General features: G+C 38.7%; 3 protein-coding genes and 1 long non-coding RNA gene across 4 annotated transcripts; all 4 read left to right on the forward strand.

The window, feature by feature from the left end:
* The first annotated feature begins 722 nt into the window (after positions 1-722).
* Positions 723-4,790, forward strand: LOC134868233 (uncharacterized). Its single transcript, XR_010166261.1, has 2 exons — positions 723-1,099; positions 2,226-4,790. It is a non-coding gene; the product is annotated as an uncharacterized LOC134868233 (long non-coding RNA).
* Positions 4,791-5,105: 315 nt separating this feature from the next.
* Positions 5,106-8,331, forward strand: LOC134868231 (proteinase-activated receptor 1-like). The gene is given in 3 exon segments (XM_063889204.1): positions 5,106-5,324; positions 5,326-5,410; positions 6,211-8,331. Coding segments are annotated over 3 exon segments (1,542 nt in total). The 5' UTR covers positions 5,106-5,120; the 3' UTR covers positions 7,464-8,331.
* A 1,503-nt stretch (positions 8,332-9,834) lies between these two features.
* On the forward strand, positions 9,835-12,545 carry f2rl1.1 (coagulation factor II (thrombin) receptor-like 1, tandem duplicate 1). Its single transcript, XM_063889205.1, has 2 exons — positions 9,835-10,026; positions 11,003-12,545. The coding sequence occupies exons 1-2, from the start codon at positions 9,954-9,956 to the stop codon at positions 12,058-12,060; spliced, it is 1,131 nt and encodes a 376-aa protein (XP_063745275.1). The 5' UTR covers positions 9,835-9,953; the 3' UTR covers positions 12,061-12,545.
* A 3,479-nt stretch (positions 12,546-16,024) lies between these two features.
* On the forward strand, positions 16,025-18,825 carry LOC134868808 (proteinase-activated receptor 2-like). The gene is made up of 2 exons (XM_063890114.1): positions 16,025-16,242; positions 16,936-18,825. The coding sequence occupies exons 1-2, from the start codon at positions 16,176-16,178 to the stop codon at positions 18,024-18,026; spliced, it is 1,158 nt and encodes a 385-aa protein (XP_063746184.1). The 5' UTR covers positions 16,025-16,175; the 3' UTR covers positions 18,027-18,825.
* The last annotated feature ends 2,501 nt before the right edge of the window (positions 18,826-21,326 follow it).

Here is a 21,326-nt window from a genome sequence, read left to right on the forward strand (position 1 = left end):
TGTAATGCTTTTTTTTTTACATGTCTGCTTCATTTTAGAGGAATATACTTTACTTTTTATTCCACTACATTCATTTCAAATTTACATTGTCATACATTCAAGTTTCAGGGAACAAATGAAACAATGTATTAAAGTAAACTACTTAAAAACTACCATAAAAATCAGAGCAAACCTTCATTGTAAGGCTGCATGAATGACTGAATTATTAGTGTTGTGTTGTTTGTAGAGAAAAAAAAACGGGTGATGAAAGAAATAGAAACCAGACTGAGTTAAGGTTATTAACTTCTTTACAGATTACAGACTCCTCCATCCTTTAAGGGAGCTCCCTCCTCTGTTGCTTTCCTGAGGTATTTATTATGTCTTATACGTTTACACTGACTGTTTCTATGGGTGAATAATGACTTGTTTAAGACTTGAAGCAGAGTTTAGGACTTGAACTTTACGTTGGAATGTGACCCTATACTTCCTGTTTACGTTCCCTGAGGTATGGAAAATGTATGGTCATAAAATGTATATCATCCCCTGTAAATGACTGCGTATTTCACTGTAATTTGTTTAATTTGTATTTGTAAGTACTGCACACATTTGCACATGTTTTAGTTTATTACAACTATATGGTTTCCTATTTGGCATGTAAAACGCAGAAGAGCTTTTATTTTGAAATAACTTTAGCGGAAGAAAAAGACAACAGTATCCTGGCTGCATTAGCAGTGTTGGCTACACGTGGGTAGACGGTTTGCGCGTAGATGTATATTCTATCTTACTTCTCCGATTAAGTTTTAATACTTAAAAACGTAAAACATCTACTGCGCGTGAACAAAAAACAAAATGACATCAAACTAAAGGCAGTCTTCCGGAGCTGTGCGTTACGGGAATGAAAACGTTCTTTTCTTCATCTTAACATCAATTTAAAAATGCAGTTGCAAATGTCAGGACTACAGTGAAGAAGATACTATAAGTCCATACTATAAGGATGTAGCGCCTCAGTTAGAGAGAGAACAAGCTCTTACGGTGTGGATGGATTTGAATAAATTCGTGAAACATCAGTCCAAGAGTCCGATCATCGTCTTTCTGGGGATGCTACATCCCCTGAATATAAGTAAGACTGAGCGAAAAAATCCTTTGATATTTTTTTGTTTTGTACTTTGAATATTTTATTTGACATTTCAATGGCTCAGAAATTCCAAGGAAGCACTGACACTCTCCTCATGCATTCAAACATTTACCTCAACAGTTTTGCCTTTAAATCCACTCAGAACCTTGTTTTGGACAAACACAGTTTGGATTTTTGTCATGAAAGCCGTTTTGTGGCTCCCATATATCTGTACCTGTGGCTAGTTTGCGTTATATTATTAAGTATTTTTAAGTGAAAACATTTATGAGCTTTAGGATTTACATTCTTTTTCTTTATATGTTAAAAAATCTGCATCACACAGTATTTTCCCCCAAATGTATTTTTGAAACACTGCACCTACTGTAGATTGTGTGCAAGCACATGTTGATAATACCTACTCAAAGAAATTTGGACTCGGGTATTGCTTAATACTGCACTGTTTTTAAACATGTCTACACAAGGCATAACATCACACATATCTCCACTTTGCACTTTGCACACTTCTGTGTTAACCTCTCTTAAAGGCCTCCCCTTCATATTGAAAGCTCACTGACTTCACCCCCAGTTTAACATGTAGTTCATCAGTACTAAACTTTGACCCACGCATCCTAAATGGTGAGACAAGCTGTTGTAGAAGTATAAGTATAAAACTGCTACTATGTATATTTGCATATATTTATAGGCTATAATACCAGACACCTTGGTCTGTGACTGACCGAAATCCACAAAGTTCTTCTCTCAGCAGTATTTCATTCTGTCCCGCATGCACACACACACACACACACACACACACACACACACACACACACACACACACACACACACACACACACACACACACACACACACACCTGACAGCTGGTTCGGGTTTTCAGTTTTGGATCTGAAACAGATGGTAAACTCTTAGATTCTGTGGGAGAGGAAAGTCTCTTTCTCTGACTCCCTATCTGAATGTCTATGTGTCTTTATTTATTCTAAGGAATGTATTAAAAGAAAATAAAGTGTGAGCCATATATTTTGTGGATTTACGGATTCCTTTTGACTGTTGAGACTTTAAACTTAAAGCCTCATTGTTCATCTCTGTTTTTTTGTCGGTCCCTTTACCCAACAGTGTACCCTATTGTTGAATTACCGTTTGGACTGGACGATGCCCAGAGAGCAATAAAATGTGCCAAAGCGAAGACAGTAAACAACAGGAATTTAACTGGCCTGGAGCTTTGCCACTGACTTCACTTGGAAATAATCTCCCACAGTCTGTATCCTGCCTCCTTCTCTGAGCCGGAATGCACTCATGTTAGTTTAGACACGCCCAGACACAGCAGGCTGCAGGAACAACACATCCTCTGAAGTGGACACTATGTCCAGATGCACTCTCTCTCAGGGCAGAATTTAAAACGGTTATAGTGAATACTTCTATATAAACGGGGTTGTTTAAGGTGATGAATTCAGATCTTATCACCCAGCAATGCAGTTTCCCTCTGCTCTATGTAACTATTTCTGTTTTTGTTTTTTATAGCTTTATTTTGTTAGCTCCCATAGCGTTGTGTATGGCTATCTAAGGCTAAGAAAAAGCTCTGATAAACACAGTACATTTCCTGCCCAGCTTCAAACACCTGAAAGCAGTTTACCAGCTGGTAAAATACAGGCAAGGCGAAGCAAGGCAAGGCAAGATTATTTATACAGCATATTTCAACAACCAAGCAATTGAAAGTGTTTTACAAAAAACACAATACCTAGTACATAAGAAACACATCATGAATTGACATTTAAACAGAAATAGTGGAACATTTAGCAGCTATAACGTAATATTCTTCTCGGATGAGTCCAAACACAGAGCTCAAACAGTTATATTTGTTAGATGGACACAAATATGTCTCTAAAAAAAATGGTATTGCTCAATAAGTGCTTGGTGTGTAAATTAGAAGATTGATAAAAGTCTCATGTGTTCAGTAATCTTTTATCTCATGAAGTTACAGCAAACTCTTGGTGATGAAAGGACGACAGGAAGGATATAGCATACTAATCAGTGTGCTTAGGGTTGGTTTTGTTTCCTATATTTGGGCTTGCGAGGCTGACAGTTTCTCCATATTTACAGTCTGTATGCTAAGTTAAGTTAAGCAGCCACTGGCCCCCAGCTTCACATTTAACAGACCCAAAAAAGTGTATCGATCTCCTGATTTCTTAGTAAGTGAATGAACTGTGTAAAAATGGCATACTAAACTGCGTGTATAAAAAAAAAACGTATATCTGGACAAGCATATAATAATCATATCTCTTTTTATTGTTTAGTTTGCGTTACAGAACTATGCTGTTTGAAAGATGAGAAACAGATCATTGTGACAAATATTTTTGTCAGGAAATGGGTTTAGTCTGTCTGTCTGTGAGCTCAGATATCAAGTCCCTGTGGATACAAAGCTCAGGATGAATGAGTCAGAGGAATCCCACCCCATCCTGCCGCGTCATTGGCCTCTGTCACTAACTCAGAGAAAGTACACAGCACATTTCTCTTCATTTCTAAGAAAAACTCTTTCTATGTACCAGAATTTCTCTCATGTATTATCCTTACTTCAAGGTAAATGCTAACACGACTTCAGCTTTTGTTTATCTTGATCTGTACCAGAAGCAGTGGGAACTCTCTTGCCATTTGCAAAAATGTAAATAGTTATCATGTGTGTTTTCGTGGAAAAAGAGGCCATTATCTACAGAACAATCTAGTATAAGCAAGTAAACAAATAGTTTAAAAAAGGAAAAAGACGCCACAGCTGGTTTCTGTTTAAAATGTTGATCACTATGATGCATAAATTCCACATAAATGTTTTCTTGTATTCAAAACAGTCGAACAGTATGTGTTCTAAAAAAGCCTTTTTCTGTAATGTAATATTTATCTGATTTGAATTTGGCTGCCAAAAGGAAGCACTTCAGCATCTCCAGGGATTCTCCTCAGACATGCTATACTCCTTCGTCCTTTGAAAGTGTGTGGGTGGATGTTTGGATCTCACTGAAACGTTTTCAGTTGACTTCAGCTCCGCATTCTGATACTCCAAAACAACACTGACAGTCACATCATGAAAATCACATCCATACATGTAAGCTACATACTACTCTCCTGGTGTGCGTCCAAATCAGTTCTAGCTAGCTTTCCATTTTCAAAATGATGTCTTTTCATGTGGCGTAAACATGAGTTTTAATACAAAACAATTCCTATACCTTATACATATAACAGTAAAGTGTAATTCAACCAAGACGAACCCAACTACTCGCATGAGGTGGAGAGTCACTGATGCCCCCAACAACACCACTAACACCTCTGCAATGTATAAAATAATACATCTAAATCTACAGGAACATTGCAGAAACACACTCCAGCATGGGCCTCTCTTCATTCACTTTAAGTGGAGTTTATTGTATTATAAAAGTTTGGTATAAATCTATAATGTACTAAATAGTTTAAAGTATATTTTGGAATTAAATAGTTCAATTGTAAGTCTTTGTTTTGCCGAGCATTGTTTGTATTGGCATTGAATGTTCTCAGATCATGGCACCACCAGACACTAAAGCAAAGTCCTTGTATGTGTAATGTACCGCCAATACATCTGATTGTGATTTAAGGTGAAGACAGAGCCTTTGGAAATGTCTAAATCATCCAATAAAAAAATCACTTGGTTGCTCTTCCAAACGGTTGCTTTGCTGTTTCTTGATGTATTTTTTATGCTGCTTATAATGCGATTAATGCTCTTAATGTGAAGCCCTTATCCACTTAACGTTTTGAAAACTATTTATTGGTAAAAGCATCTTTATTTATAACTGTAATGAATTGTTTGTTGTGGTAAAATCGGGTCAGACTGAAGTGAAGATTGACAAGATTCATTATTGAAGTTTATTCAAGAATTCGTTGTATTTTTTTTTTTGCAGCCACACTGTGGCATTACAAAATCAAAAAAGAAAGAAAGAAAAAGGTTCCCTATTCAAAGCTTTGTGATGGTATATTTGGATAATTGCTTTTTGGATGTGGCTGCCGCTGTGGGCCGGGAAGCTGACCTCAGAGCAGAGGAATGTCTCCCCTGCAGACCCTGCGGACTGTGGGCGGATCTCAACGCTGTTACACTCACTGGTGCTGATGAACCGCAGAAACCACCTGAAGGAGGGAAGAGAAACACGTTTAAACGGATTATCGACATTTCATATTTCCCCTCCTGTTTTTGTGGCTTCATTTTCTCAGCAGCAACATGTTTTCAATGTGTCCAAAAACGTTGCTGTTGCTTCTAGTGTGTGCTGCCTCGGCTGCAGCCAATAACGGTAAGGAGAATTTACGTCACTTTTTAATGAATTCAAAAGCAACGTATTTAATAGGACTGATTTAATATTTGACTACAAATGATGTAGGCTAGATGTCACTTTGTACAGCAGTACATGTTGGTATAAAGTGTATGATTCACTATGATTTACTGGAAATAATACGGGAGTGTTTAAAAAATAGTGTACTAAATTAACTGGTAACATGTTTCAGTAATTGTTTAAGTGGTATCAAGTATTAACCTGTCTTTGGTTTCAACTAATCACATACATCAGAATAATTTTCAATTAAACCTCTTTGGGTTTTTTACATTTGGGCAAACAAAACAAGGCATTCGATGACGTCACCTTGGAAACTTTGGAAATTCAGGGATGAAAATAACGCTTGAATCTTAAGTTTCAATTGATTTGTCGATTTTTATAAAATGTCCAAATAACTGTGAAAAAACGCCATCAGTTCTTCGCAGACCCTAAGGGGAGGTCTTCAAATGTTGTTGTTTTTCAACCAACTCCTCACAACCCAAAATATGATTTCATTATCCATAGAGCTGCTGATGATATTCCAAATTCATAATTTATCCTACAATCAAGCATCATTTCCCAAGATGACACACTCAAATTGGTTGCTTTGTGATATTCAGATAAGATATTCATTTGAATATACCAAAAGACAAAATACTGGAAACATTGCCATTTTGTTCTGAAAAGTATTTAAACAACTACTTTTATAATGTAACACATAAAAACGACCAGTTAATACCCTTAATAAACCATCACTTGAATACATTTCTTTCTCTCTCCAGTCAGTAAATTAGTGAGGACCTTCTCCGCCTTCCCTTCAGCCACAGATGAACCGATAGAGATGGATGACTATGATACAGGTGTTGATATCAAAATCAATGGATCTCGAAGAGTTCAGATATGTTATGTCCCCGCCTCCAGAGGGCTGGAAATCTCAGAGGAGGCGCTGGCGTTTCTAACGGGCCACGTGTCCACCATCCTCATCCCGTCCTTCTACACGCTGGTCTGCCTCATCAGCGTTCCCATCAACATCTGTGCGGTGCTGGCCTTTGCTCGGAGGATCCGGCCTAAGAAACCAGCCGCCATCTACATGCTGAACCTTGCCTGTGCTGACTTGCTCTTCGCTGTGCTGCTCCCCTTCAAGATCTCCTACCACTTTGGTGGCAACAACTGGATATTTGGCGCGCTGATGTGCCGTGTGGTCACTGCAGCTTTTTACTGGAACATGTATTGCTCTGTTCTCCTCATAGCTTGCATCAGCGTGGACCGGCTGCTCGCTGTAGTCTATCCCATTGACTCCCTGTCTTGGAGAAGGCCGAGGAACGCAAACTTAGCCTGTGTATGCATGTGGATACTGTCCCTGGCTGGATCTGTGCCACTCGTCCTCTCCAACCAGACCGTTCATGTCAGAGAGTTGGACATCACAACCTGCCATGATGTCCAACCCGTGACTGAGCTTATCTGGAACTACAAGATCTACTTCATCACCCTCTGCTGCGTCCTCTTCTTCCTGCCTCTTCTCATCACTGTGGTGTCCTACGCTCGGGTGATCTGGTCACTGAGCAGAGTCCCACGTGGGGTACCAGGACGCTCACGCAGAAGATCAAGAGCAGTGGTGATGGCTTTAACCGTGCTGGTGATGTTTGTGCTGTGCTTCACCCCCACAAACTGTCTTTTGTTGGCACACTACCTGCAGTTTCACGAGGGTGTCGATAAAAGCCAGGAGGCCCCCGATGGCTCCTACGCAGTCTATCTGGTGTTTATGTGTCTGGGGAGTCTCAACTGCCTCCTGGATCCTATGGTCTACTACTTTGGATCGTCCCAATGCCAGCGACAACTATCCAGCGCGCTGAGGTGTCAGAAGCTCACAGAGGTCTGTAGCAGCAGTAAGTCTTCATCCAATTCTTGCAGATCCAGCTCCGGGACAATTCTCAAATCCAGCCATGAAGACAGCTCCAAAATAAGCACTCAGAGCACAAAAATGGACTCTTTCCAAGCAAACCTCCACAGCCAATACAAGAAGCTGCTCGTCTGATGGACTCACATCGAGCAGACTTCTTAAAGTGACTTAACTGACTCCTATTTAAAACAGTATTTTATTATGAAGTCCAAGTATTGGCATACAAATAGCAAGAGTTAATCTGGAGGGTTTACTGTATGTAGTCTTATTAAAAAGGAAGAGAATTTAACCTCATGCCAACAGAAATGACTTAAAGTCTTGGTTTCATAACAACAAATGTGCAATGACGTGTGCCTTTTGAACGGAGTAGCCTCAGAAAAGGAAAGAAGTTCCGACTAGATAAAAAGTATTCTGCTGAAAAATTGATACTAGGAAGTAGCCTTTAAAAAGGAAGGAAGTTTGAATGAGATAATTCTGCTGAACAGTTAATACTATGAAATGCTTTTATTTTTGCACTGTAAGTGCTTATGAGTATATAAGCTGCATGCACTGTAAGTATTATATATAATGGAAGGGAACTACACATGTTCTTGTTTGCTGAGCTTATTTCCAGGCACTTGTGTTTCACAATTGAAAACGCTGTCTTAATCATGCCTTACTTTTAAACTATAAATATATTTACCACTTTTTGTGTACCACTTTTGGTCTCTGAATGAATGTGTTTTAAAGAGAACCAACACATCAAAAGTAATAGGCATAGTTTGTTTCATGCTGCTCTCTGCTGGTCAAACATTTGAAGTAGTTTATCATGTAAAGCAGTCATTTCACATCATTGTCCAGACTCCTTTCTTCTCCAGTAGGCAGCGCTACTACACTGTTAATAAAATGTAACCTGAAGGATAAATGAACCCTTTCACTGTGTATCTGTTTTAGCAGTCATGTGATAGTGTATACTGACCGAATAAATACTTCTTGAATTTTTCAATACAAGCTTAAACACCAATTGTTTGTTGGGATGTTATATATTTTACTAATGTCAATTTCATATCTAGTGTCTGTTCACAATCTGTAGTGTGTATCCTGTGCAGCTGTCTATCTTTGCCAGAAGATGTTTCAATCTCAGTGGGACCTTTCAATAGGGTTAAATGAATGCTTATTAAAAATCAAGGAATTCATTGACTAATAAAATAATAAACTACGGGACAGCCAGCAGTTCAAGCAATGCTTAATATACGACATCACAGAAAGCCCACTTACTTACCTATATTCATATTTTTACACGTACTGCAGCTTTTGTTCTGCATTCTGCATGTTCACATGTAATGCAGTAAGGTCCGACAATGACGTTAATTATACTTTAGGAGATGACTCGTGTAACTCCCTCGATGCACAGGCAGACACAAGTGGTTTTCTTGCTACTGGTTTATTGAAGACTTCTCTCCATGTTCACCGTGAAAACTAACAGTATTGACAAGAACATATATAAATCATGTTAGCATAAAATAACATCATGCACATGTGGACTTAACATTTTAACAAGTAAAATACACACAGACAAAACAAAAAAAAAACCTCGTTGGCTGAATGTTACAAAAGGGAATTGTCTTTGGGTCTTCCTTACTATCCTTCAAATCTGTTTTTTTTTAATCACTAAACTTTTCACCGGTGCATACGGTGCTAGCCGCTTGCTTCCTTTCAAAGTCTCACTCATCTCGCGAGAGCAGCCCGACTGAGCTTTCAAAATAAAAGTCCTTCAACTAGTAATGCACAGATACAATTTAAATACATTCTCAATAAAGAAATTGGTCTCAGAAAAGGCAAACAAATTATGCACCCACTAAATGGCAACAGTTACAACTCGTGTTCAAAGGCGATGCTAACATTATTAAGTAAAAATAAAAAGGCCAAATGTAAAAATACTGTAAAAACACGAAAAAGATGAAAAGAAAATACAAAAATATATTCAAAGTTATATTAGCAAAATTCCTGTTTTGCACAATGTCCATTTTCAGATTTGTGTAGTACATTACTTAATTTGTTTATAGTTTGATATCTTGATGTGCTCATCACTTTAATATTGCAGATGGGAAAGAAGGAGGTAATTTAAATGAGTGACGTTTTATTACTGGTTTACCTGTGGTAAACCATATTTTGTGAGTTCATTTCTATGTCGTATTTATAATTTAATTCTGCGAGGTAACTACAGCTGTCAAATAAATGTGGCTTCTTTCTTGATCAAGTATAATATGCTCCTTACTGATACTAGAGTAGGAGTTGAAAATAGCATAACATGGAAATACTGAGGTCTTCTAAAGCTCAAAATTGTACCTGAGTACAGTAGTTTAGTAAATGTAATTAGTTAAATTCAACCACTCTCTAGCCTATAGTGAAATAGATTATTGCACGTGACTGCACATCTATGACCTGATAAACTGGCATCACTCTACTTCGGCCCGCCCTACCGGTGTTTGGTATCTTGATCGTCTCGATACGCTACGTGAAATCACGTGACTGAGTGACATCACGCAGGTGTCAAAACAGGTCTATATGAAGAAGGCATGGCAGTAAAAACATCGACAGACAGCGCCACACCTGCGAACACTACTAGCTTTTTTGTGTGCAGTCATGGCTATTCGCACGCAATGTTTTCAACTGTTCCTTCTTTTGTGCTGCGTGCAGACCTGCCTGTCAGAGAAAGGTAAAATCCATCCGTTTATTTCCATCTCCGTTATTTTCATTGTATTCAAAGAATGAACACAGATAAGCGTCCAAAAAGCGTTTTACTGACCTACATATTTCGGTTACAGGCCATGTTGGATGTTGTCGCCCTGATCGCGTTTAAGCTTGGTTATTCATTCAAAACCAGTCTGATACTCAATAATAAAAGTATATGCGAAGTGGAAGGTTGTTAAACCAGAAGACTTGGCTCAAAACCCAAAGTATAATGTAGAGAAAAGGCAAAACAGCTGAAAGGAACTGAATCTCGTTGTGTAATGCAAATAAATACATACTCAGGTCCTGTAAGTATATGTTTGAGGTTGGGGTGACACGTTGAAAACACCGCCTCCGATTCCCATTCATCGGCTCTACAAGATGCTATTACTTGAGAATTAAAATTAAATTTTGATACTTCACTTCATATTATTACCGTTTTAAGTTTGTTCTTTTTCTGTCCATTAAAACTTTTGGATGTTTAATGTTTGTTGTACAATAAAGGATTTAGTGTTTCCTTTTAATGTTTTAGAAACATGTTCCAACTTTCTAATCTAAATTATCTATTTAATAACAATTTTTTCACTTCTTCTTGAACTTGAATTATCATCACAAAGCTAAAAACCTGGCTGCGAAGCTACAAATATATGAATATCTTACGCAGTTTGATACATTGTTTAGCTTAAACTACACAACATTATATAAAGGAGATTCAAATAACACAACCTTCAACATCTACAGCAGTAAAATGGATCCTTTAAAACCTACTCAAACAGGAAGTGATCTGTTTTTCTTTCTTTTTGTTGTTGTTGCAGAAACTAACTACAAACTTTTAATTGAGTAAAATTTTAAATGCAGCACTGAGTTAAACATGTTGTTAAATTTGTAGTATGATCCAGAAGATCTCGTTAACTGGTTGCACTTCTGCTTTTAACAATTTTTCTTATCATGTTGTGACTCAGAGGACAGAGGCTTCACTGGTACAGAGACAAACGACGGGGTGTGGGTCAGCCCCCAAGCCCAAAAAGTCCTGAGCAGCAACCTCACCACCATCTTCCTCCCCATCATCTACATCATCGTGTTTGCTGTGGGGCTGCCTACCAACATCTTAGCAATCTGGGTGTTCCTCTTCCGGACCAAGAAAAAGCACCCGTCCTCCATCTACATGGCCAACCTGGCTGTGTCTGACCTGCTCTTCGTCATCTGGGTCCCCCTAAAGATAGCATACCACTTCAACAGCAATGACTGGCTCTACGGAGAAGGGTTGTGCAAAGTTCTTGTGGCATTTTTCTACGCCAACATGTATTGCTCCATCGCCTTCATCGCCTGTATAAGTGTTCAGCGTTACTGGGCCGTGGTCCACCCGCTCTCCCAGCACCAGAAGGATAACCGTGTAGCCATCGGCATCTCCGGTATGATCTGGTTGTTGGTGTGGCTCATCACAATCCCTCTGTACCTGTACGACCAAGAGGTACATATAACCAACCTCAATATCCACACCTGCCATGACGTCACCAGGCCCAGTCAGAAGAAAATTGCTGCAGGCTACTTCCTGACAATGGGAACTCTGGGATTTGTCGCTCCCTCCATCGTGATCATCATATCCTACGTCCTCATGCTCAAGTCTTTAAGGAACAGCATGGCGGACCCTGCCATCGCAAAGAAGCGCAAAAAGGCTGTGGTGTTGATCATCACAGTGCTGGTGATGTTTTTAGTGTGCTTCACGCCCAGTAACATCATGCTGCTGGTGCACTACATCCTCCTATTGGGAGAGGCTCGAAACAATCTGTATGGATTTTACATCACCACTCTGTGCTTGGCGAGTCTCAACAGCTGCTTCGACCCTTTTGTTTATTATTTCATCTCTGAGGACTTCAGGCAGCATGTGAAGAACACGTTCCTCTGCAGGAGTGAGAGGACAGTGGAGAGAATGAGGGTCTCCTTCAGTGCCCTCAAATACTCCAAGAAGAACAACACTTACACATCTAGTTCAGGGAACACTCAGAGCACCGAGTGCTAGTACCTTGTTTTTTAATTCCTCATTATTAAACTTTCCTCTGGTATCAGCTAACATGGATTTTTTTTTTGATTTGACTTCTTTCATCTCAGGGTGAAAACTTTAGAGTCGTCTGTGGCAAATAAATTCTACAAGCTACAAGCTGTCTAAGTTACTGCTTCTGTTTTTTAAAAATATATTTTGTAAAAATATTTAAATGCTTTTATATCTTAGCACTCTCCTGATGCAGTCTTCTGCAGTGTTATTTGATTTCATGGGACATAATAACATTAAACTTTGGTATTTCTTTTGTAAATGTGTGAAATATTTTAGACTTGGCTGTTTATTGAAAGGAATTAATTGTCTTAAGTATAGAGACCTTACATTTTGCATCTTGTGTGGTAAAAGCCTGACACATGAATTTATCTTGTATATGTTTTTAAAGTATGTATTTCTACTTGTTTAACCTTATTGTTAACGTTTGTCAATAAAAGTTTAAAGAACCTTTATTTTTTTCGTACTCTCTGCAGACCCTGACTAGTCTTCAACAGGTTTTAATTTTTTTAATTTTTTGCCTGCCAGAGTAAAATACAAATGTTAGCGACGGCATGTTTTTGTATCCAATTCCAGGCTGTCAGGGCATGCTGTGTATCTCTAAATTAAACATAGGGTTGTTGTGAAACTGGATTGTTTTGCAGGATGCTGTTTTATCCTTTGTACTATTTGTATTCGGTTACATTACCTCTGCTTTTGTTGTCAGACAGGCAATTGTAAAGGTTAAGCTACAGTTCCTCATTTTCAAAACAAATTTCGTGTTCAACCTTTGCTGTAAATTCCCTGTTCATTGTCACAGTCTTTTAAAAGTCCTAATATATTATAAACAAAGTATTTAACCATTGGTAATTCATAGCAGTTGATTTGGTCAGTCACTCGCAAAGTATCTCACTCTACACAATATCAGGTTAGGTTTACTAAATTGAAATAAATAAATAAATGTGAACCAAATAATTTGAAAACCTCTTTTTTTTGGTCTTTTAAACTGGAAAAAAGTATATTATGAGGCCCTCAAATGTTGGAGAATAGAAAATATTGCAGATAGGTTTGTGGTTTGATTCATTGTAATATACACTGCCTGGCCCAAAAAAAAAATCACATACTCTAATATTCGTTGGACCGCCTTAAGCTTTGATTATGGCATGCATTAACTGTGGCATTGTTTCCACGAGCTTCTGCAACATTTATTTCTGTCTTGCATACATTTTTCGCCAAGATCTTGTATTGATGACGGGAGATTTGGACCACTGCGCAAAGTCTTCTCCAGCACATCCCAAAGATTCTCAGTCAAGTTCAGGTCTGGATTCTGTGGTGGCCAATCCATGTGTGAAAATGCTCCCTGAACCACTCTTTCACAGATTGAGCCCGATGGATGCTGGCATTGTCATCTTGGGACATGGCCGTGCCATCAGGGAAGGAAAACTCCATTGATGGAATAACCTGGTCATTCAGTATATTCAGGTAGTCAGCTGACCTCATTCTTTGGGCACAACCTAGACCAGACCAACTGCAGCAACCCCAGATCATAGCACTGCCCCCACAGGCTTGTGACCTTTTTTTTTTTGGCCAGGCAGTGTATAACCAATGTTATAGACAACATTCACATGAAATGATAAAAGCGGTCCATACAGAGGTCATTTATTGGAAAAACAGTCATAAATGTGTCCATTATATCTAAAACATGTTCATGAAATAGTAACACATTCTTATGATTATTTCATTTTATGATTTAGAGGGTTACAGCATCTTAATGATGTGTTGCTTTCCCTTAAAGTGAATAAAATACTTTTGGATTTGTGACTTTTGGTCGGATAAATAAAGACAGCTTCAGATCATACTGAGCTTGAAGACATTGTGACAGACATTTTTTCAATATTTTTGTTTTAAAAACAGTAACTTAAGATGCAGATGTAACTACAGTGGGGCAAAAAAGTATTTAGTCAGCCACCACTACTGCAAGTTCTCCCATTTAAAAAGATGAGAGAGGCCTGTAATTTTTATCATAGGTATACCTCAACTATGAGAGACAAAATGAGAAAAAACAATCCAGGAAATCACATTTAGGATTTAGGATTTTTAAAGAATTAATTGGTAAATTCCTCGGTAAAATAAGTATTTGGTCACCTACAAACAAGCAAGATTTCTGGCTCTCACAGACCTGTAACTTCTTTAAGAGGCTCCTCTGTCCTCCACTCGTTACCTGTATTAATGGCACCTTTTTGAACTCGTTATCAGTATAAAAGACACCTGTCCACAACCTCAAACAGTCATACTCCAAACTCCACTATGGCCAAGACCAAAGAGCTGTCAAAGGAGACCAGAGACTAAATTGTAGACCTGCACCAGGCTGGGAAAACTGAATCTGCAATAGGTAAGCAGCTTGGTGTGAGGAAATCAACTGTTGGAGCAATTATTAGAAAATGGAAGACATACAAGACCACTGCTAATCTCCCTCCATCTTGGGCTCCACGCAAGATCTCACCCCGTGGGGTCAAAATGATCACAAGAACGGTGAGCAAAAATCCCAGAACCACACGGGGGGACCTAGTGAATGACCTGCAGAGAGCTGGGACCAAAGTGACAGAGGCTACCATCAGTAACACACTACGCCGCCAGGGACTGAAATCCTGCAGTTCCAGACGTGTCCCCCTGCTTAAGCCAGTACATGTCCAGGCCCGTCTGAAGTTTGCTGGATGATCCAGAAGAGGATTGGGAGAATGTCATATGGTCAGATGAAACCAAAATAGAACTTTTTGGTAAAAACTCAACTCGTCGTGTTTGGAGGAGAAAGAATGCAGAGTTGCATCCAAAGAACACCATACCTACTGTGAAGCATGGGGGTGGAAACATCATGCTTTGGGGCTGTTTTTCTGCAAAGGGACCAGGACGACTGATCCGTGTAAAGGAAAGAATGAATGGGGCCATGTATCGTGAGATTTTGAGTGAAAACCTCCTTCCATAAGCAAGGGCACTGAAGATGAAGCGTGGCTGGGTCTTTCAGCATGACAATGATCCCAAACACACCGCCAGGGCAACGAAGGAGTGGCTTCGTAAGAAGCATTTCAAGGTCCTGGAGTGGCCTAGCCAGTCTCCAGATCTCACCCAAGAAAATCTTTGGAGGGAGTTGAAAGTCCGTGTTGCCCAGCGACAGCCCCAAAACATCACTGCTTTAGAGGAGATCTGCATGGAGGAATGGGCCAAAATACCAGCAACAGTGTGTGAAAACCTTGTGAAGACTTACAGAAAACGTTTGACCTCTGTCATTGCCAACAAAGGGTATATAACAAAGTATTGAGATGAACTTTTGTTATTGACCAAATACTTATTTTCCACAATAATTTGAAAATAAATTCTTTAAAAATCCAGACAATGTGATTTCCTGGATTTTTGTTTCTCATTCTGTCTCTCATAGTTGAGGTATACCTATGATAAAAATTACAGGCCTCTCTCATCTTTTTAAATGGGAGAACTTGCACAATTGGTGACTGACTAAATACTTTTTTGCCCCACTGTATGTTGTAAATAATAAATATCTGCTGTGATGATGTAGAATGTACACAAAATTAACTTTCTTGTTAAAGAAAATATTATGTTCAATTAAAAACTCCAAAAACACTTACATCACATTATATACACATTAAACTCTACATACCCATTAAAAATAGAGAGCACAGAGTAAGCTTTCAAAACCACGGATGTCAACAGTATAATTTAACATTAAAAAAACGTTAACACTTCCTTTAATGTGAAGTTACATCCCTTACATTGATATGTCTAATGCAGTCTTTATATACAAAAATACAGCAATATGTTGTGTTTGTTTATTTTTGCTGGATAACCATTGGCTAACAACATTTTTAGGTGAAGCCCACCTAATATAGGCCTAGCTACACCACTGCTGCACAGAAACTGATGGGGAAACCACAGCACGTAGGCGGGTCAGAGATGACGTACACAGCTGCGCTAGAAAAGGTAGTCTCGGGGTGTGTCTCTCAAGGGTGAAGGTGTTGTGCGACATTAAAGGAGTTGTTTGGAGGGCGACTGTTAAAGAAGAGTAACACTGAGAGCGTGCAAACTCCACAAACATGGATTTAACTCGGTTACTGTCCCTGCTTTTGATTTTCTGCTGCTTTTCTGCCTCATATGCCAAAGGTAAGACCGGAAGTTAACTATCTTCATTGTGTAGAGCAGTGCATTTATATACTGAGCGCCTGGGACATTATACACCTAATCTCTAGATTAAGATACACATACTGTATTGATTTGTAATTATTTAAAGCTAAATGTTTTAAAACTTGATGTGATAAGAGTGAATCTTTGACGGGAATGGTTATTTATTTTTCTTGGGTGGCGTTCACCTCCCGAACAGACAGGAGTCTTGGGAATTGGAGGCATTAATATGTATTGTCATTGCCAAAATATAGCTCTTGATGTAAAAGAAACATGTTTAACTTTTTGACTGCTATATTATTATTATTATTATTATTATTATTATTATTATTATTATTATTATTATTATTATTATTATTATCATTGTTATTCTTGTTGTTCTTGTTATTAACTGCACTTTTGTCCTGAGGTTTCAAAGGGCTTTTCAAATAAAGCTGTGCTGTATTGTATATTGCATTGCTCAAGCTACAGTTGTACTTGTAGATATTGTAAAGAAAATTAAAGGCAGTTAGAGAGTTATTCATTTTTATTAAAGATTCATTCACCCATTAATTATCTTTGAACCTTTTCCCAATAAAACAAAAAAAAATTAAAATACTAAAAAAGTTTAGTATCTTTTTGTTGAAAAAATATTAATCAAATATAATCATCTTTTTTTTTGTTTTGTTTTTTTAGTTGAAAACCGGGGATTCTTTGGGGTTAAGGATCCTGTAAACTCAGACCAAGTTATTGTGGACCAGCAAACAATTGATACACTGAAGAGTAATCTCACCACAGTCTTCATCCCTATCCTCTACATCATTGTGTTTGCCGTGGGACTTCCGGCCAATGGCATGGCCATCTGGGTGTTCCTATTTAGGATGAAGAAGAAGCACCCGTCCTCCATCTACATGGCCAACTTAGCTCTGGCTGACCTGCTCTTTGTCATTTGGACACCTCTAAAAATCTCCTACCATTTTAACGGCAACAACTGGATCTACGGGGAGGTGCTGTGCAAAGTCTTTGTGAGCTTCTTTTATGGAAACATGTACTGCTCCGTCCTTTTCATCGCCTGCCTCAGTGTGCAGAGGTACTGGGTGGTGGCTCATCCTCTGTCCCAGCAGAGGAAGAACAACAAAGTGGCGATCGGTGTCTGCTTGGCCATCTGGGCTTTCATCTGGATCACCAGCACACCTCTGTACCTGTACGACCACACCGCCAGACTCAAAGATCCCAACATCACCACCTGCCACGATGTCAACATCATCAAGGACCCTCTCAACCCATTCCCCTCTGTGCAGCTGCCTTACTACTACTTCATCGTCATGGGATTGGTGGTGTTCCTCGTCCCTTGTATAGTGATTGTCGTGGCGTATGTTCTGCTTCTCCGGGCTCTGGGGAACAGCATGGAGGCCAGCACAGCAGCAAAGAACCGTCACAGAGCCGTTGTGTTGATCGTGACCGTGCTGTTTACTTTCCTAGTGTGCTTCATCCCCAGTAACATCATGCTGGTGGTGCACTACTCTCTCCTGAAGGATGGAGTGATTAATAACGGTTACAGTTTCTACATCTCCACATTATGCCTGGCCAGCCTGAACAGCTGCCTGGACCCGTTTATCTACTACTTTGTGTCCGAGGACTTTAGGAACCATGTGAAGAACACTCTTCTGTGCAGGAGCAGCCGGACGGTGGAGAGGATGAGGGTTTCATTCAGTTCCATGAAATACTCCAGGAAGAGCAAGTCGTACATGTCAGAGAGTGGGAACACACAGAGCAGCTCCTGTTAGAGGTACACACAACACACTACACACAACAAAAGAAAGACTAAAGGGATATCAAGCCTGTGTTTATACACTGACAACATGGTGTCACACAGAACTTGTGGCGCATGGGATGTAAAAAGGTGTGTAATTAATGCTGGTCTGTCATAACCAGGTTACCTCAACACAACAGATAACCAAAGATGAAATATAAATGTGAAAATGACTGGGACGAGAACGGAGGACTTTTAAAGATGTAAAATACTTCATTATGAACTGTTGTTAAGTGTTCAAATGTGAAACATGGATGCATATTTTTATTTGTATATACATACATGGAGAGATAGCCTGTTAAAGACTGATATTAAGTAATCTTGGCCACACAAAATATTTGCCAGGAATTTGAATGACCAGTTCACTGCACTGAAGACCATTTTAAAGATTATATTCATTAAGGATTGATTAAAGATTGATCTTGATTAATCAAATAGGGAAAAGATGTCTATTGCATTTTTCTCAAAGTCCAAGGTAATGTGTCAGTTTAATATCCTATAAAATGAAGGAAAGTAGAACATTTTTATGTTTAAAAGAAAGCAACATCTGTAGTAAAAGAACCAAATTGACTGGTTATGTTCAGAGGAATAGAGCAACAGAGAATATCAAGTTAAGCGTTTCTTAGTTAATATTCATTTCAAAATGTTATTTTATTTTGCCAATTCAACAGCCAACATGCAGCCAACCTTTTTATGTATTTAAGTGTTGATTTAATTTTTGAGTTTGGTGTTACTGTTACAGAGTTTCTTCAATAAATAATAAAACAACCAAATGTGGTTTCTGTGACACTCCTTCAACGTTACGTTACAGATTACTCTCCTGTGTGGAGTGAGTCATGGTTTCGTCACGCAGCCGGAGAGGGATGCAGACGAGACCCATTGTCATAGATCAGTCTTTACGCTTTGTAAACATTTCAGGAATTCATGGAATGTTTTGTGGTGGTTTTAAGTTTAAAAAGGGTGGGGCCAGTTTTTTAAACACATATTTAGTTGTTTAACCAAGTTTTATAATCACAATGTTTTCTGAAGGAAAAAACTTTACATTTGAGTGAAGATGGAGGCGTTAGGAATGTTTTAGAGTGAGATGTAACACGTTGTGAGGATGAACGAAACAGATTATCCTCCCATTAGTTTGAGTGTCAGCTGTATGTGAATCACATAAAACATTCAGCCCACGCTCCTACAGTATTTAACTTTATTTATTGCCACACGCACAATGCCTATCCTAAAGGTTGATCACAGGAGGTTTTCTTCTTGAAGACACTATGCTGTTAACAAAGGAGCATTGTGAAGCAAAGTAAACACTCCAGGGTTACTAGATATGAAGTAGGTGAACTGATGCTTCGAGCTACAGCCCCAGCCTAACAGTCATCCCCCTCCCCCAGGTATGTACAGCTTCCTGTTTAACGACTGGTTGTTGCGACAGAGCTCAGGGTAATTTAAATAGGTAAATGATTGTAGAGTGAGTGTCGGCTTACCTTTTGTCAGCACTCTGAGTGGAATACCATATTTTCAAATGTTGAGTAGCTAGCCACTCCCTGGCCCTGTTCCATTTATAGAGGTACACCATGTGACCAGGAAAAACAGAAACGTTAATGAATCATGCTTTTCTGCTCTAAATGTGGCAGCGAAGGATTACTGCTAATAAATATAAACAGGAGAAGAATCATACAGAAATGGGTTACATATCGGACAGTTTTATGAAACAGAAAGACAAAATACTTATTTAAGAGCTGTTAGGAAATGTCTTAAAAGTCAGTGGAAACAGATGTGATTTCTTAGAAGTTGGGAAATCATTTCTTTCTATGAATACATTATGGAGTATGCAGGGTGTGGCACTTTCTGCAGCCTGAATGCATGATCATGTTGGATTGAAAGGCAGATTACTAAATGTTGAACATAATGTAAGTACAAAACATTCCAAATTAAAGGCATTTTTCTGGTATGTACTAACATGCTACATTTTTCTCATACTTGCAAAATGGAAGCCTTTGCACAGCTTATCTGTAAGAGCCATGACAGGCAGCGCTCGTATGACAAGAAAGAAAAGTCTTTTTAACGGCTATGTTCTTTTCAAATGCACAGGCAAATTTACAATGGTTGCACTGTATAACGCTCAAAGCATTATATCAGGGTCATAAACTATACCATTTTTGGTTTAATCCTTACAAAAACTGAAGTGTAAAAGTCAACATGTTGTAATTATACTTGGTCGTGATACTAAGTACAATTTAGAGGTGTTGGTAGGTAGGTTGTGTTTCCTGCGGAGCCAGTCTCATTGTCACATGTTTCCAGCTTTTAAGATAAGCTAGGCTAACTTGCTGCTGCCATACAGCACACAGAGGTGAGATCATCTCCTAGGCTAACTCAAAAAAGCAGTTGTGCACAAATTCACTAAACAAACAATTATATAATAATAATAATAATAATAATAATTAAATATTTTTTCTAGTTGAGTGTTTTTAACAAAAAGAAAAAACTCAACTGTTATGTTTAAGAAAAGGGGGAAATAATGGTCAAAGTTCTAGTTGAGCAACTGCAAATGCCTACTCATACACAACCACACACACAGTACAGTGTGGTCAATAACTAAGTTGTTCTCTAAGTTTTTTATAACTATTAAGCAACTAAAGGGTTCAACGTAATCTCTTAACGTTACACAGATTTCTCCTGTTGCTGGTATTTCGGCCCAATCCAACCATGCAGAATCTCCTTGTAACATTCGGGATTGATGTTTTGTGGGTTTAGTTTAAGGGCATAACACAATTATTGTTAACCTTTAATCCAAATGATTTTCTATGGTTTAATTTGAGGAAATGGAGGCCTTAGGACGTTGAAATGACACTTGTGATACGAAACCATTCTCCCCATTGTTTGGTGTCATGTATGTGAAGACCCAGACCACACTTCATCCCAGCCCTGACTGATTGAACTTTATTATCACTGCACAATCCTACGATCATAGGGATCCATTTTCTTCTTGACACACTATCGTTACAAGGGCATTGTGAGAAAAACACCCAATAGAATGATGTTTTCGCACGCCCCCAACGCTCTCCAGTAGTAAGCTTCTTTGATGCACACTGTTTTGCACACTCAAATTTACAAAGATGATTGAGTATGTCGTTACCTATTTAGCACTGAGTGATACCTATTTTCAAATGGTTGTCTTGCCATCTGGCCCTTTCCATTATAGAGACCCTTGACAGGAAAAACAGAAACTTAATGAATCACTTTCGCCAAAAGGGCCGAAGATTACTGCTTAAATATAAAC

This window comes from Eleginops maclovinus, chromosome 8, assembly GCF_036324505.1.
Source record: "Eleginops maclovinus isolate JMC-PN-2008 ecotype Puerto Natales chromosome 8, JC_Emac_rtc_rv5, whole genome shotgun sequence".
NCBI classification, from domain to species: Eukaryota; Metazoa; Chordata; class Actinopteri; order Perciformes; family Eleginopidae; genus Eleginops; species Eleginops maclovinus.